At 51.0% G+C, this 16,681-nt stretch overlaps 1 protein-coding gene across 6 annotated transcripts in view; it reads right to left on the bottom strand.

Moving 5' to 3' along the window:
• The window catches only part of IFT140 (intraflagellar transport 140), an 80,632-nt gene that overhangs the window by 38,952 nt on the left and 24,999 nt on the right, over nt 1-16,681 (bottom strand). For all 6 annotated transcript variants that reach the window (XM_049111529.1, XM_025417040.3, XM_049111530.1 and 3 more), the window contains 5 exons: nt 9,462-9,589; nt 7,133-7,250; nt 4,755-4,885; nt 3,252-3,420; nt 1,599-1,730 (listed from right to left, as the gene is read on the bottom strand). In XM_049111529.1, the coding sequence (XP_048967486.1) occupies nt 1,599-1,730; nt 3,252-3,420; nt 4,755-4,885; nt 7,133-7,250; nt 9,462-9,589 (678 nt within the window). The remainder of the gene's footprint in view (nt 1-1,598; nt 1,731-3,251; nt 3,421-4,754; nt 4,886-7,132; nt 7,251-9,461; nt 9,590-16,681) is intronic.

Raw genomic sequence — 16,681 nt, 5'->3', positions numbered from 1 at the left:
TTAGGATGCACTAGACCTGGGCCTTAAAACACTAGTAGGATCTGTCAGACCCAGGTATGGATGGCAAGACTCTTGCAGGCAGGGTGGAGCATAAGGACATGGGGCAGCCCACAGTCTAGGTGGCTTGAATACAGGGCTCATGGATAAACATTAGCAGGGTCATGTCAGAGGGAGGCTGAATGCTGCAGAGCTTGCAAGGCAGAGGCCTGCTTCCATCAGGTCAGCCATGCTGGGGATCTGATCAGAACCTGGCCCACTGTGGCCACACTTGGGGATTCTCACAAACAGGAGAGTCTGTGGGTCACCTGCCACGTGCACTCGCCGCTGCCCTCGATTTGGAGCCTCATCTCTGAGAGAAGGGCCCTCACTTGGGGACCCTAGGTGGTCAGACTTGTGTCCAGACCCCTGAGTGTGCAGGTGGGGAACCTCTGGACATGGTTCTGAGGGCCCTGACTACAGGTCAGTAATCTGAAGAAGGCAGGTTTTAAAGACACACAACGCTTCCTGGCTACTTGTTACAAGCACATCAGAGGTAGAATTAATAAGACTTCCTATATTGCTGACCCAGGGAAATAAACTACTTCTGGCATCACAAACATCAGGTGACAGCTGCTCCTGCCACAGTCTGAGCCAGGATGAGGGCGCTGCTGAGGGATGTGGGCTTGCTGCTTCTGCACAGGGGCCGCTGCAACATCAGGCTCCCCACCAAGCTTGGTACCCGAGGCTCGTGAGCAGAAAGGGCCCGTGTGCAGGCAACTGCAGCTCAGAACACATAAAAACAGACCTTGGGAAGATGGCAAAGTCGAGGGACAGATGGTCATTGGGGCATGGTGCTGACAGCTGTGCCCCATGCACAACCCCTCTTGAACCAGGAGGATGGTGGATGCACATAGGTGGCCAGAAGGAGAAGGGAAAGAGAAGGCCCGTCGGCATCTGGAGAAACCAGTCTGTGAAGGGAAAGTCAAGGGGAAACTCCACAGAAAGGACCTTATATGCTCTTTCATACCCTTCTGAGTTCTCAAGCCAAGGAGAAATGAAAGCACCTAAGGAGCACTAAGTAAGAATGAGGTCCAGACACATGGCAGCCTGATGGCAGGGGCAGCATGACGGCAGGGGCAGGAGGACAGAGCCACAGCACCACACAGCCTGGTGCCAGGATGCTCACACACCAAGGGTCCGTGGTGATGCGGAGGCCAAGCCCACGCAGGCACAGACCTGAGGCACAACCTAGCCGGGAGTGTGCACGTGTGTGCTGAGAACCCCATCTGCCGCAACTAAACACACACGTGTGTGTGCAATATGCTCCTGAAAGGCCACATGCCAGCCCATCCCCAGTGGCCACCTTTGCATCGTCACTCGTCCCGGGATGTGCCACATCAGCACTTCTCTGTCTGCACGGCAGAGCCAAGTCTTGAGAGTTTCCTGACCTGGAAACCTCATAACTGCTGGAGTTTCAGGAAACAAATGAGAGCAGATGGTTTGCCTCGCTGAACGGGAGGGGAGCAGTGGCGCCCTGGAAGCCCCAGGAGACCCCTGCTGACCCCTGGCCAGAGGGGAGAGGACCCGAGAACACAGCCCTGCACTCGCGGGGGTCTCACCTTTCTTGTGAAGTAATAATGAGGCGCTTCGATCCCCAGAAGATTCTGGTAGGCGGGAGGCCGTGGGAAGCTGTCCTGAAGCAAGAAGCCATGCTCTTCCGTAATGAAGAAGGACAGAATCAGCACGTCCGCCTGCGAGAGAAGGGAAACACTGTTGTTTCTAGTTTGGCGATAAATTTTCTAGTTTGCATCTAATTCCTGTTTCCATGCCAGCATGTTTACATACAATAGAGAAAAAAGGATGAGCACATGAACTTCCCCCTTCTGGAAGGATGTGCCTCATGCATCTGAGAGCTGCTAGACCCTTCTCATTGATGGAGTTTCTTGCAGCAAAAACTAAATTGTTCCCATCCCAGTTCAAAGTTTTCCTGTTCAGGTCCTTGACTCTGACTTAAAAATCGACAATAGCAAAGGCGCTCTTGGGAGATTCAGTCAGTTGAGCGTCCGACTGTTGATTTTGGCTCAGGGCATGATCTCCGGGTTGTGTGACTGAGCCCTCCCGCCTCGGGGCTCCACACCCAGCAGGGAGTCTGCTAAGAGTCTTCCCTTCTCCTGCTCGCACTCTTTCTAAAAAGAAATAAATCTTAAAAAAAAAAAAATCAACAATAGCAGAGAGATTCTCTCCCCTGCTTTCAAGGGAGAGGGGTTACAGAGCCGAGAGGCCGGGTGCCCTGCTGGGGCCTGCTGCGTGCCATTTGGAGCTACAGCACCATCCATAGCGCCTTCTGAAGGGAACGAGCAGGTGGTCAAGGACGCCAGAGCCTTTCCCTGCTGTGTGAATTCTTGCAACTGCCCATCATCCTCACAAGAGCCCAGAAGAGGCATCTGATCAGAGTGCCGCGAAGTGCCCACATCGCTTGCCGGGGGTCGCCACCCTCTACCCTGAGAAAACTCTGCACACGTCTGCTTCCCCGATTCCAGTCACAGAGATGTCACCTCTGTGCGTTTTACCACTCTGTCAGAAGCAAGGAGTGGATCTGCTTCTGAGAGTCTCAGGACATGGACACTGACTGCCGATAATCTTGGGGCTCCCATTCTCACCACGCTGGCAGGGAGACAAGTCTAGCTATTGTTAGTGGGCTGGCTGCCTTGCTGCCTTGCTGGGAACCTACTCTAGCTCGCTCCTGGAGCAAGGTCATCACATGGAGGCACAGCCAGCCACTGGGCTTTCCCAGGGAGCACCAGACGTTTCGAGCACATGTTTGGAGAATATTGGGAGTCCTGGGCCCCACAGCGGTAGGCATGCCCTGCAGAGCCGGGGAGTCTGGTCAGGGTGGAGCACAGGGATGGGGACAAGGAGGCCGATGCAGTGGGACTCAGCCTCAGTGGAGGGAAGAAGAAGAGTCGGCTGACTCAGTCCCAGGACACACCCTCACCATGGCTTAGCTCCGTTAACTGTTTTGGTAGCGGGCTCTGGCCTGGAGAGAAATATGCAATACTGTACATAACAGGAAAGCCAAAATAGGCCAGTCTGAGGGAGACCAGACAGAGAGGGTTGTGCCAATCCAGAGGGGAGATGCAGGCCATGTGTCCTCGAGGCAGCACTCTCCTCCATGGGCACCAACTTCCCTCTAACTTGCCCATACACATCAGCAGGATAGCGAATGCACCAAGCCCCCGTGACTAGATATAAACGCGGCGCGGCCACGGTACCGTGGGGACTGGGCTGTCCTCAGTGGGCGGCTTCTTGTCCCCGAACTGCAGCTGGGCTCCTGGCGCCTCCCGCACGGCCTCGCACACAAACAGCCTGGGCTCGTTCTGGTCCCATAAGTGGTTCACGGGAATGAGATCCATCAGCCTCTCATCCACAAAGGTGTGGCTCCTGAAAGAGAAGGCTCGTCCTGAGAACTGACAGGTGCATCTGCGTTTGCTGCCTCTGCAAATGTGTGCCAGGGGCCTGGGTCAGCATCAGCAGGCCGGTGTGCATCGTTCGGGCTGCTGGCTCTGGAGCCCCTCCCTGCAGCACGCGGCACCAGCCTGCCTCAGGAAACTCTCAGACTGAAGCAAGTTGGTAAAATTAGAGGCCCAGTGCAGTCTTGTCGGAGAGCGCGTGAGGCTTTGGCTCTGGAGACTCCACGGAGGGCACTTGCCGGGACCACCGAGAGGACCTTGTATCCCACCGGGATGACGTGTGTGATATGGGGCCAACAGACAAGCTGGGTCCAGAGGCAGAGGAAGGACCGGGCCTCAGAAGAGGACAGGCATCGGAGGGGTGGCTGCGTGCTGTCCCACCACCACCGGAGAAGTGACAGGCTGAGCTGCATGTGGCTCAGAAGTGGAGGGCGGAGGGAAAAGTGTGAGTTTGAGACACAATTCAAACAAGGAAGACAGGATGAGTCACAGACGGGAGGACTAAGGGAAAGGTTAGCTGTGAGGTTTGAGACCAGGCGACCAGGACAAGAGACTAGAGTGGACAGGAACAGTCTCTGGGGAATGGGGCTCAGGTGACAGCAAGAAATTCCAGGGGACATTTGGAGTCAGAGAAGCAGAGTAAGGCTGGGAAGAAGTGAGGATGGGTGTGTTCAGGTGGGGCTACCCAGCGACCAGTTTAAGTTACCGGGGGAAAGAAGGTTCTGGAAAAGGATGAGAGCTGGGTGGGGAGGTGGGAGCTATAACAGAGCAAAAGGAGCAGAGGCCAGCAAGGCCAGCCATGGGCTCTGCTGCAGCGTCCACCCCATGTCCTGAGTGGCACACTTGGTCCTCGGGTGTCACTTCCCCCAGAATCAAATGTGAACCTTCAGTGGAGCAGGGTGAGCACTTCCAGTCCATGAGCATTCACTGGGCAGTAGAAGGAAGTGCAAACACGGACTCCCCGAAGAGCGACAGTTATTCTCTAGAAATACAGTGTCTCCCCAGACGGATGCTCTCCCTTCCCAGGTGCTGACAGAGCTCAGCTACTGCCACTCCCACCCTGAGATTCGGGCTATCGTGTGGCCACGGCTGCCACTGCCCTTCCAGAAGCTGGGTTCTCCTGGGTAATTTCAGGACCACCCCAACTGCCCAGGGGTGTTGGCTTTCCTGCCTGCGTTGAGCACTGGTAGCTGCTGAGGTCCTGGACATGTGAAGCGTAACTCAGCAGCCTGCCCAGAAGCTGGCCACTAACTGAGCATCAGTGTCCGTATTCTTTCAATGAAATCCTCCCAACCACAGTCTTACTTCTTGGTCTCTTGCCCATTAAAGGACAACTCCTCCCTGCGATTGATCTGCCCCGTCTTGAAGTCAAGGATGGTCATGGTGTCCATTTCCACGTCATAGAAGCAGATTTTGGAGTCAGGGCTGTTGTCTACCTGGGGGCAGAGAAAATGGAGCTCACAGAGCTGCCTGGCTGACATGCCATGGGTCTGAGAACAAGCGTCTGGTGTCCTCCACCTGCCGGCCACCTGGCATTCCTAACGTGGACATCAACTTACCTTCATCCTGCTGAGACCACCGTTCAATCACTACTTTATAAATTCCAACACATCGTGAAGGCCTGACTCCCGCTGTCCAGCCGTGGTCAGTGCTGGCCTGAGTGACGTGATCTCGGTGAGGCGGACTGACCACGGGGGACATGGGGCAGTCCGGATCCCAACAGACCAGTTCTCATGCAGGTGACTGAAGTGAGAGAAAGGGAGCCAGCTTCGCTGCCAGGGCAACAAAGGCCAAGAACTTGGATAGACCGTTCGAGGCTTTACTCTGGGAGAGAGTAGAATGCTAAGTGAGCCTGAGCATGAGAAAGGCAAAGAAACAAATGTCCAAATTTTAGGCAGAAAAACATACTATAAGCTTAATAGCAGCAGCAGAATCACCAAAGCATCGTAGGTTTGGGTACCTGCGAACACCCTTCTAGTCACTGTGAACACCCTTTGCAGAACGAAAGACGCATGACAGACTGGGGACACCTCAGCAACACCAAAGGCGCAGCCTCCTGCCCATTAGAGCGGGCTGGCGGGTGGCCTGCAGCAGACCCCTCTTTCCAAGCACACTCCCCACCGATGGGTAGGGCTGGGGGTGCAGCTGATTTCACCGCAAGCTCCCCTGTGCTACCTGAACCATTCCTTTGCATCGTTTTGTTCTTTTTTTTTTTTTTTTTAATTTATTTATGATAGTTACAGAGAGAGAGAGAGGCAGAGACACAGGCAGAGGGAGAAGCAGGCTCCATGCGCCGGGAGCCCGATGTGGGATTCGATACCGGGTCTCCAGGATCGCGCCCTGGGCCAAAGGCAGGCGCCAAACTGCTGCGCCACCCAGGGATCCCCAACATCGTTTTGTTCTTTTGCCATGGGCAAAACGGGGAGGTCCCTCAGTATCACTGCTCTGGAGGATTGGGCCTCTGGAGCCAGCAGTCACCGTGCGGTCCCCGCCCCCACTGCGCATTCACTGCCAGCACCCCAGAGACAGTGCCAGGTCCCTGCATGCCCTCTCCTACTGCACACCCCGCTTCTCCCACGAGTGACCCTCCGGCAGACCCGGTCAGTGACCCAGGGCTGCCCAGCATGCATGCTTGAGCGTCCTCCCCATGTCCTCCCACCGCCCACATCCCTCCTCGGTGCTCAGACTGACAGGCGGATCTGTTCCTCCTGAGGATCTCCATACCCAGCCAGACTCCCCTTCGGAGGCTCAGGCTCGTCTTTATTGGCCCACCGGCTGCCCTCGGATGCCTCAAACTCAACATCGAAACAGGACGCCCCATCATCTCCATAAAGGCTCCTTCCTGGGTTTCCCTTTCCACATCCACACTGCTGCGAGGCGTAGGACCAGCCCCTGCCCGTCCTGGCCCATGCCAGCCCATCCCCAACCCTCAGGGCGGCTGTGATGGGCACCAAGCCGACTTCTGCACCCCCCCACCACGGAGAAGCACCCTGCAGGAAGATGTTCCATTATGCTCCTGCCTTGCCCCTCTGCCAAGGCTGGTGCCTGTGTGTTGGACCGCTGACTGTGCCAGCCTCGGCCTTCCCCGCTGCCAGGGACGGGAGACCCCTGTCCAGGCCCAGCTCTGCCATCTGCTCACACCCTGGGTGCTTCTGTTTCTGCCCCGCTGCCGCAGGCTTGTCTGGAGGGTTCACAGCTCCTGGAGGAGCCTCCTGACCAGTGGGTCGCCCAGCACAACCCGCCACAGTTTGACTCATTCTTAGACGGGTGTCTGTTCACCCACAGGAAGGTGCCAAGCTCTCCTGTTTAATCGTAGGCCTGCGTCCACCCAGAGGGGTGCCTGGTTCATGGTAGGTAACCAGTGACAAGGCTGTGAAAGAATGGGTTCCCGGGCAAGCACTGGTGGGCAGAGGCAGACAGCCCCCCTGCAGCTGTCACCACATCCTCTACTTCTGTAAGCCAGAGCTCAGAGGTCCTTGCTACCCCCTCGTGCCAAGGGAAACACAGCAGGCTGATGAAAAGGGACAGAAAGGAGAAGTGGTCCAGGGTCGTGCGTAGAGGAACTGCGGTTTCAGAGGAATTAGGAGCTGAGCATGTGTGGGGGCTTGGGCCTGGGGGCGAAAGGAGAGGCAGAGGCCAAGGAGGACGGCGTCCTGAGCGCGCAGCCGCCCGCCTGCACCCACCTTGCTGAGGAGGATGCTGATCCTGCTGCCGCTGGCGTTACACCTCAGTGAGGCCACGCCCGCTGCGCCCGGGATCAGTGCGGCCAGGTTCTTGTCGCTGCAGTGCACTTTCGCCTCTCTGCAGGGGGGACATGAGAGGCTCAGGGCAAAGCCCAGGCCTATCCATGGGCTATCCCACCCCCACCTATGCGGGCAGCTCACAGTGCCAGCACCGGCCGTCTCAGTGATGAGAAACCTTCATTCACAGAACTCGGGGCTCCGGGAAGGCCCAGTGGCTCTCAGTCTGGGGGTCTGTGCACCCGGGGAGAGGGGCCAGCTCAGAACTCAGGCTAAGATCTTACTTTTAAAAGTTTAAAATTGAGATATAATTGACAATAACATCGTATTACTTTCAGGGTGTAAACAATGATTCAACATTTGGGTGAGTTTTTAAAGTTTCTAGGTTTAATGAACAAATATGAAAGCATATCCCTCCCCCTACCCTTCTGACACAAAAAGCAGCGGCTCTGCTCCCAGATCCTCTCTGTGTGGCAGGTTTTGGCCATTCATCCTGCCAGACTGTGCTGCTGTCATACTTGCTAGAGCTTCGCAGAAACCAAAATGCACTTAAGCAGCCCCCGTCCAGCAGGTTCTAGCTTATCGCTGCTATGGACGGTACTGGGGGCACAGCAGTGGCTCGCCACGATTGTTTTCTCTTAATTCCCATTTCCTCTGTGTTTCCCTAACATCCTCTGTCCCAGGAGGCCCTTCAGTCCCCATGTGACACTTCACGGTCCTGTCTCCTTTGGCTCCTCTGGGCTGGGACGGTTTCTCAGACTCCAGGCTCATGTGCACATTTCCTGCCTCAGTGCTAGGACTTCTCCTGGGAGCCTGGTCCTTCTGACAGAGAATGCTGTGGAAACCCGCATCTGGGCACCAGGCGTGCTTGCTGGCTCTTGGCTGCCACCCACGGCAAGGACATGGTGCACAGACCGACTGCTGTAGGTACGTGTACGTGCAGATGCCTCTATGTGTACCCGGGTGGCTTCCACTCACCCATCACCATGAGGCTCCTCCTCACCTTCTCCCTCTGCTTATGTCACCTGCTCCCAATGGTGAAGTCCCAGCTCCCCAAACCTGCATCGGCTTCTCAGTCCTTCCTTCTGTGCAGCTGGGCACCGATGTGGGACGGTCACCCTGTGACCCGTGTGGGGCAGCTCTGTGCACTGCAGGGCAGTGTTGTATGCGTCCCCTCTGCCTCCGCTGTCAAGATCGCCACCTTCCCCAAAGGGCTGAGGTCAGTCAGCACCGCCTTTCCAGGGACACCGTTCCACACATTTCTAGCACACTTAAGACTATTCTCATATTCTGTATTCCATCCTGAGATCCCCTAAATTTGAATTTGCATATGTTTTAGGCTCACGTGCTATGAAGTTCCATGGGCTCTGACAACAACTGTGCCTTCTATCTACTATACACAAAATTTTACCACCTAAAAACTGCCCTGTGCTCTACTTGCTCAACCCTCCTCCTGTTTGCTTCCTCCCCCAGTATGCAAAGATTAAGAATTTGTGCCAAGGGGCACCTGGATGGCTCAGCCAGTTAAGTGTCGTCTCACATCATGATCTCAGGGTCCTGGGATCGAGCCCCATGTCGGGCTCCTTGATCAGCATAGAGTCTGCTTGGGATTCTCTCTCCCCCTCTGTCCCTCCCCTGACTCGCTCTCTCACTGTCCCTCCAATAAATAAATAAATATTTTTTAAAAAAGGATTTATGCCAAAACATAAGGCATTACAAAAAGAAATTCAGTGGTCTGTTATCGTAAAAATGGAAACAGCAACAGTTTTCTGGCTCCTATCCTTTTTCAACCTACCATATTGTCTCAGGCAATTTTTAATACGTGCACAGGCATACCTCACTTTAGTGCACTTTCTAGATACTATGTCTTTTAACAAATTTAAGGTTTGTGGCAACCTGTGTTGAGCAAGTCAAGCACCATTTTTCCAACAGCATTTGCTCACTTGGTGTCTCTGTCATGCTTTGGTAATTTTTGCATAATCTCAGATGTTTTTGTTATTGTTGTATTTGCCATGGTGACCTGTGATTTGTTTAGCACAAAAAAAAAAAAGGAATTTTTAATCAAGGCATGGACATTGTTTGCTTGGACACAATGTCACTGTATATTTAATAGACTACAGTAAAGTGTAAATACGAGTTTTATAGGTACTGGGAAACCAAAAAATTCACCTGACTCACTTCATTGTGATATTTGCTCTACTCCAGTGCTCTAAAGCCAAACCCACATGATCTCCAATGTAGGCCTGTACTTTTATTTAGACAAAAATTGTACCTTCGGGAAAGATCAAAGCTTTTAAAGTGAGCCAGGTCTGTCCCCACAACCAGGAAATTTCCACAGATGTCAAGGAAGCACGGGCTCCCCTCCGCCTCGGAGAACAGTAAGAGCTGTTTCACAGTCCCCTGAGGAAAAGGAAAGAACAAGGATTAAGGAAAGCAGCCTGTGCAGCCTTTCACTTTTGTTATTGAATGTTCCTCACGGGTCATCTGGGTACACTAAGCAGGCACTCAACGTTTACCAAGGGCCCAGGGTGCGCCCAGCACCTTGCAGGTTCTAAAGCTCCATGGGACTCAGGAGCATCTGGGGGTCGCAGCTGCTTAAACCCTTGGGACTTTCCAGGACAAGGCCCACGGAGGTGTTTTGGGTTCTGTGACTGAGGTGACTTTTGGTTTCCGCTCAAGGGTTGGAAGCATAGAACTGGGGACTGGGGTCGGGTGTCAGGCAGGGCTGACGCAGTCTCTGGGTGGCCTGTGTCACCACTGAGCTGAACTGTGGGCACCCTGTGGTATCTGAGGAACCCTGTCCCAACCACGCGAGAACTGGCTCTGCCCTCTGTACCACCTGCCGTCCCAGTGCTCACCACCCCCAAGCATGGCCTTGTCCCCCCTCTGCTCCGGCCTCAGCTCCCAGACGCCTGGGCCTATGTCTGCAGACCTCACTGGTGGCCACCTCCCCAGGCCTTCCCCCTACACAGACACGAAGTTATCTTCTACGACAAAATAACAGAAAACCAAGAAACAAGCCAGGATGCTGTCACTGTCATTCGGGGCTTGGAGCCCCTTGGATTTATGTTTAAAAACTATGGCCCTAGGGTACCTGGGTGGCTCAATGGTTGAGCATCTGCCTTGGACTTGGGGCATAATCCCAGGGTCCTAGGATCGAGTCCCAGATCGGGCTCCCTGCAGGGAGCCTGCTTCTCCCTCTGCCTCTGTCTCTCATGAATAAATAAATAAAATCTTTTTTAAAAAATTAAAAATAAATAAAAAACTATGGCCCCTCCTAATAGGTATTTCTAACTAAATGGAGGGAATTTAACCAAAAATAACTCATGACTTCAGAAGCCATTATGGGGGTTTTTTCATCTTCCCCAAATCACAAAGCCTCAACTCCAAAAAACCAAAAATAACTTCAGAACAAACGAACCACCTGAATAGGGATGCATACCTTGAGCCTTCCAAATGTTTTCACAATTCTAACTTTGCCATTTCTCCATTAGTTGAGGCAAATACACGACTGAAATAAGTCAAAATGGCTCTGAGGCCCCTTTTTCCTCTCCCTTGTGGTCTTTTTTTTTCTTTCTTTTAAAATTTTTATTTATTTATGATAGTCACACAGAGAGAGAGAGAGAGAGAGGCAGAGACATAGGCAGAGGGAGAAGCAGGCTCCATGCACCGGTAGCCAGACGTAGGATTCGATCCCGGGTCTCCAGGATCGCGCCCTGGGCCAAAGGCAGGCGCCAAACCGCTGTGCCACCCAGGGATCCCTCAATCCTCCCTCTTAACTAAGAGAAACTAGTCTCCAAATTGGGAATGACTCTATGGCCTTATTGACACAAGAGCCACATACTTGCTCAACTTCACTGCTGTAAAGCAGCCCCTGTCTCAGAGTACTAAGTTCAAATAATGGGGGCCCCTACAAGACCCTAACAGGTTCCTGTCCCTGAACCCATTCCCTTTGGTCTAGGCCCTTTGAGAGACACATACCCTTTTCTCCTTAGTTCCTTTGACCTATTCATTTCTTGGGTCAATATTTCTTAGAAAAGCATCATGCCACAGTTTCTCCCAAAAAGGGGAAATAATTCTAGAATTGGACAATAGTAATCAAAGTAGTCAATAAGAGGAAATAAATGACCCTTTGGCATCCTTTATTAGCTTCTTCTCTGATGGCACCATAGCTGAGTCTGGGGACACTGGTTATTTGTCCCTATTGGATGAGCTACTGTCTTTATAAGCAAGGTCCTCAACTGATACTGGGAGAATCCACAGTGCACCTCCCACCGAGATTCAAACAGATCCCTCAAAAGCTCTCTCCAGAACAATACCCTCTAAATACAGATGTTCTTTTTTTTTTTTTTTTAATACAGATGTTCTTTAAGGCATCTGGCCCATAACAGATTACAAGGCTCAGGGCCTCATGATCCCCTGCACTAGTCCCTGTAACATCCCCATTTCACCCGTGAGAAAAACCAGTGGCTGGTTTTTTCGGGGACGGAGGCCCGCCGAAGATCTGCGAGCAGTAACTGACGCTATTATCCCTCAGCTCCTGTAGTTCCCAACCCTCTCGCGCTACCAACATCCATTCCAAGCAACATGTTCAGCACAGAGGACCTATGTAGTGCATTTCTAGTATTCCAGTTGATAAAGATAACCAGCAACGCCCCTGTGTTCCCTGGGGTGTCCTTCTTTTCACAAAACTTAAAAGCCAATGTGGATGCTACAAAGCTTTCTGCAGACTCTAGGTTGTTACAAGAGATAACTGACTTGCTTTGTTCCTGCTTCCCAAACCTCTTCCCAGGAGGCAGCACCCACCTGTTAAGACTCTTTGCCTTAAAGAGACAAAGTCTCCGAAGAAAAACTGCAGTTTTTTGTTTGTTTGTTTGTTTGTTTGCTTAAACTCAGGTTTGATGCTTTGGGCATCTAATCTCAGAACGAGGACTATATCCGTATGCAGATGGAAGCCCTTGTGACCCCTGAACGCTGCCACGTTACCTTTTGACTCCCCATGACGATTTACCGGATGTTCTTCTAACCAATGCTCATTTTCATGGTTTATTGATGGTTCATATTTAAAGGAGAAAAATGGTAAATACTATGCTGGATCTGTTATCCCAACTCCCTGTGAGGTCATTGAGGCAGTGCCTCTTCTCCTGGCGACTTGAGCCAAATAGGCTGCTAAATGCCTGTACTGGAGCTCATACTTCAGCCAAGGGTAAACTGCAAACATTTATCAGTAGGCCTTTGGGGTAGTCCATGATTTGGGGATATTAAGGAAGCAACAAGGGTTCCTTAGCTCCAATGGGGATAAAATGTAAGATGGCTCCTATGTCCAAAACTTATTAGATGCCATGCTTTTTTAAAGAGAAAGGGGGAGAGGAGAGGAAGAGAGAATTTCAGCCAGACTCTCTGCTGAGTGCAGAGCCCAATGTGGGGCTCCATCCAAGGACCCGAAGATCACGACCTGAGCTGAAACCAAGAGTTGGACCCTTAACCAACAGAGCCACCCGGGCACCCCTGGCTGCCTTGCTTTCCCCAACAGCTCTGGCTATTATTAAGGTTCCTGGACATTCAAGAATTGACTCTCTGGAGGCCAAAGGAAACCACAGCACTGATATTTCCACCAAAAAGGCTGCTGTCAAGGAGACCAATAGATAGACCTCTGCCATTTTCCAAAGAAATGTTCTTTCAAATTCGGAAAAATTGACCAGAGATGCCCAACAGTTGGTCCCAGAAAAGACAATGGTGGAAATCTAACAATTGTGAGTTTGATAAAAAAAAAAAAAAAAAGAGAGAACTCTGCTTTGGACCAAATAACAATCTGGCCCTACCAGGAATTCCAAAATCCCATTACTTACCACCAAACATGTTTAAACCACTGGTTTATTGACAAAATGATAGCATTCACGAACCAGCATTGGTGGGAAAACGTTAATGAGGCCACAAAAAGGGCCCACCTCACTTGTCCTGCCTGTCAAAAACATATAATCCAGAGAAATCTGTTTATACAAATGGGTTTCATAAAACTTTCCCATCTCATGGATCTAAATAGGTTTTGGTCATGGTCTGTATGTTTTGTCACTGGCTTGAGGTTTTCCCTTGCAGACAGACCATTGCTTCTTTGTGGCTAAAATTCTGTTAGAAGACACTACCCTACTTGGGAACACTCTCTCAAACGACACAGTGAGCGGGGAACCACGTGCTTCAGTAAGCCTGGCCTGTCTGGCTGGTTTTATGGACCTCATCGTACATGCCACTGGTGATCAGTCAGTTGAATTTCCTAACAGCACTAGCAATACTCAGTTGGTAAAATGTGTAGAAACCCTCCGACTATCTTGTCCTAAAGCACTGCTGTTAGTCCTAAATCTCAGATCCACCCCCTTGGGGACATAGAGATTCTTACCCTTTGAGTTAGTCACAGGACGTCCCAATGCACTTGGCCCCTACCTCCTCTGACCCACAGCTGATCAAGGGAGATGTGCTTCAACATTGTAAAGGCCTGACTGCTTCTATTAAAAATTACCATACTTTTAGTAAAGCAATCTTTTTTTTAAAGATTTATTTATTTATTTATTTATTTATGATGGAGAGAGAGAGAGAGAGAGAGAGAGAGAGAGAGAGAGAGAGAGGCAGAGACACAGGAGGAGGGAGAAGCAGGCTCCATGACAGGAGCCCGACGTGGGACTTGATCCCGGGTCTCCAGGATTGTGCCCTGGGCCATAGTAAAGCAATCTTTTTAGGAGACCATGATTTTAGATCAACCTCATAACTTGGAGGTTTTGTCTGTTAGAAAAGAAGTCTCCAGAGAGATTCTCTTCGTCCTTACTGAAAAGGTTCTTCTCAGCTACTGGTCAGTAACCTCTGTGCTGCCAAATTACAGGAAATAGACTCTTGGATTCAGGGGATGCATCTAAAGAAAGCGGCAAAACCTGATTGGGCCCGCACGCCATCTGGTGACCTGAAGCTACAGATTTCCTGGAATTGAAGCAGATGACATCTGACGAGACCGCTTTCCCCAGATGTCCAGCCCAGGCCTGTCTGCCTTTTCCTCACTGCTGCTCCTTTTCTCTCTCTGTCATGGAGAGAGATACTCTCGTCTGCATTTCCCAAACCCTTTCCTGTTATGGCTTTTCAGTAACAGCCTCATTATTATTCTGTGACAGACATCTTTCATTTGTTTTTTTTTTTTTTTTTCTGAAGGGCTAGAAGGTTCAGAATTTACAAAAGTCTTTCTTTCATCTGAACTACCATCCAAATTCATCGGTGTCTGAATTTACAACTTTATAAGCTGTATTACTGAGAACACATCTGGTTCCACACAGTTCTTTTGAGATAACAATACTGTTTTAAAACATCTTTGAAGTTTTGCTGTTTTGCAGAGTTCACCATCTATTGCTTCCTTTTAATACCTGCACTGGATCTTCCCAAATGCACTCAGTTAATCTTTCAGTTTGCTTTTGCAGTCTCCACTATTCTGCTCTCATGGTTGCTTTAACTGGAGATTTTAGGAGGCATATGCAACTCCAGGCTTGCTTTCACCGGGAGACCCTCTCTCCCCTATGTCAGTGTAAGTGCCAGTAAATATTTCATTGGCTACCTTCACACCTAGTTCTGGTCCATCATACAATTTGGCATTATCACGTTACTTCTTGTTTCGTATCATTATTCTAAGGTTTGTATTTTGTTACCTCTTCAAACTTTTTAAAAAAGGACGTACCCAATAAGGAGCTGCCCTCTAATGCTTACAATATTGGAAAGACACAACCCTTAGGCGGGAGTACCCGAGATTTTTCTCTCTCCTGATTTTTGCTGTTACTCAAATGTGGCCCTAAGGGGTTTGCAACAGCTTATGCACTCCGCCTCTGACGTAGGACATGACAACATAAAAAGGCCCTTCCTGGCACGGAGGGACACCACAATTAAATACGGGTGACTTAATCTGTGATGCTTTCAAAGAAAGATCTTGATCATAAAAGGGGAAATGTGAAAGTATTTAATAAAGGGAAACCTCATTCAGAAGATGGAGCTGGGGGGGCCAGCAGGATGCTTTCTGCAACACCCTGTCGGTCGGTTGCAGAGACCTGCTGCGCAAGTGGACACTACAGTTGGCTCTTGAACAGAGGGTTTGAGCTATGCTGTCCATTTACACACTCACATACAGATTTTTTTTCATAAATACAGTACAGTACTGTAAAAGTATTTTCTCTTCCCTGTGATTTAATTTCCATTTCCCTGGTTTGCTTTATTGTCAGAAGACAGAACAGACAGAATAGTATAAAATATGTATATGTTTTATGCATAAAACATACAAAATATGTGTTAACTGTACTATCAGCAAAGATTTGAGCTGCCAGTTTTTGGGGGAGTCCAGTTATACGTGGATTTTTGACTGCATGGGGGTCACCTGTATGATCCCAGCAGGAGGAAGGAAGCGTGCCTCCTCCCCCAGCAACAGCCCAGCCAATGAGAAGCCTCTACACTTGCAGTGGTCAGCTTCATCCAATGCACGTTCCGTTTACAACAGGCTGGTCACCCCCACAGCAGAGCCTCCTCTCCTGGGTTCTGCAGTCTTGCTATGATTTAGCTTTAGCTTGCTTGTTCCAGACCACAATTCTCCTATTCCCAGATAAACCCATTTTTTTGCAGCTAAAATAATGGGTAGTTTTAAATCTACGGTTCAGAGCCCTCTTCTCACAGGTTGTTCACCCTCCCTCCCCAGCCCTGCAGCGGGGCCCCCAGGTCCTCTTGCTCACATAGCGACATCCTTCATGGGTCGTTAACATGGGCCCTCCAAGCCCCAGCTTCACGTCCACAGCAGACATCCCCACCAAGTGTTGGCAGCAGTGGGGTCCAGCCTCCTTCCCACCTCAAACAGACTGAAGACCTCAGGGGCCAGCAGCCTAGCCTGGCCTGCCCCCAACTGGCACCTTCCCCACATCAAGCCTCTACTCTAGGGCTCCCCCAGTGACACTCCCCACCCACAGCGAGCCCCCTCAGGAAGAACTCCATGGAAGCCCCTTGGGGAAGGGCGGCAGGAAGGAGGAGCAGCATGTGAGGTAGGAGGACAAGAGCACACGTGTCCAGCAGCCTCCAGAAGTGAAGGCTAGATCTCAGCCCACAACTCAGACCCTGAGGGAGCAGTGGCACCTGAAGTTGGGGTGTGAAGATTTTCCCGACCTTGACAGAGCACTGCTGTGGGTACTGCACCAAGTGGTGGCCCCCAAAAGGCACATCCACCTGGAATTTGTGAATGTGACCTTATTTGGAAAAGGAGCCTTTGCAGATATAATTAAGGATCTCAAGGGGAGACCATTCTGGATTAGGCTGCCCCTAAATCCAAGGACAAGAGTCTTTATAAGACACAGACACAAGGAGAAGACAGAGGCACAAATGGAGTGATGCATCTATGAGCCAAGAAATGCCAAAGCGGGCTAGAGCCCCCAGAGGCTGGAGAGCAGGGGATGGATGCTCCATCAGAACCTCTAAAGGGGCCAACCCTGC

The sequence above is a fragment of the Canis lupus genome, chromosome 6 (assembly GCF_003254725.2).
Source record: "Canis lupus dingo isolate Sandy chromosome 6, ASM325472v2, whole genome shotgun sequence".
Lineage (NCBI taxonomy): Eukaryota > Metazoa > Chordata > Mammalia > Carnivora > Canidae > Canis > Canis lupus.
This window is presented reverse-complemented; position numbering and strand designations above follow the sequence as displayed.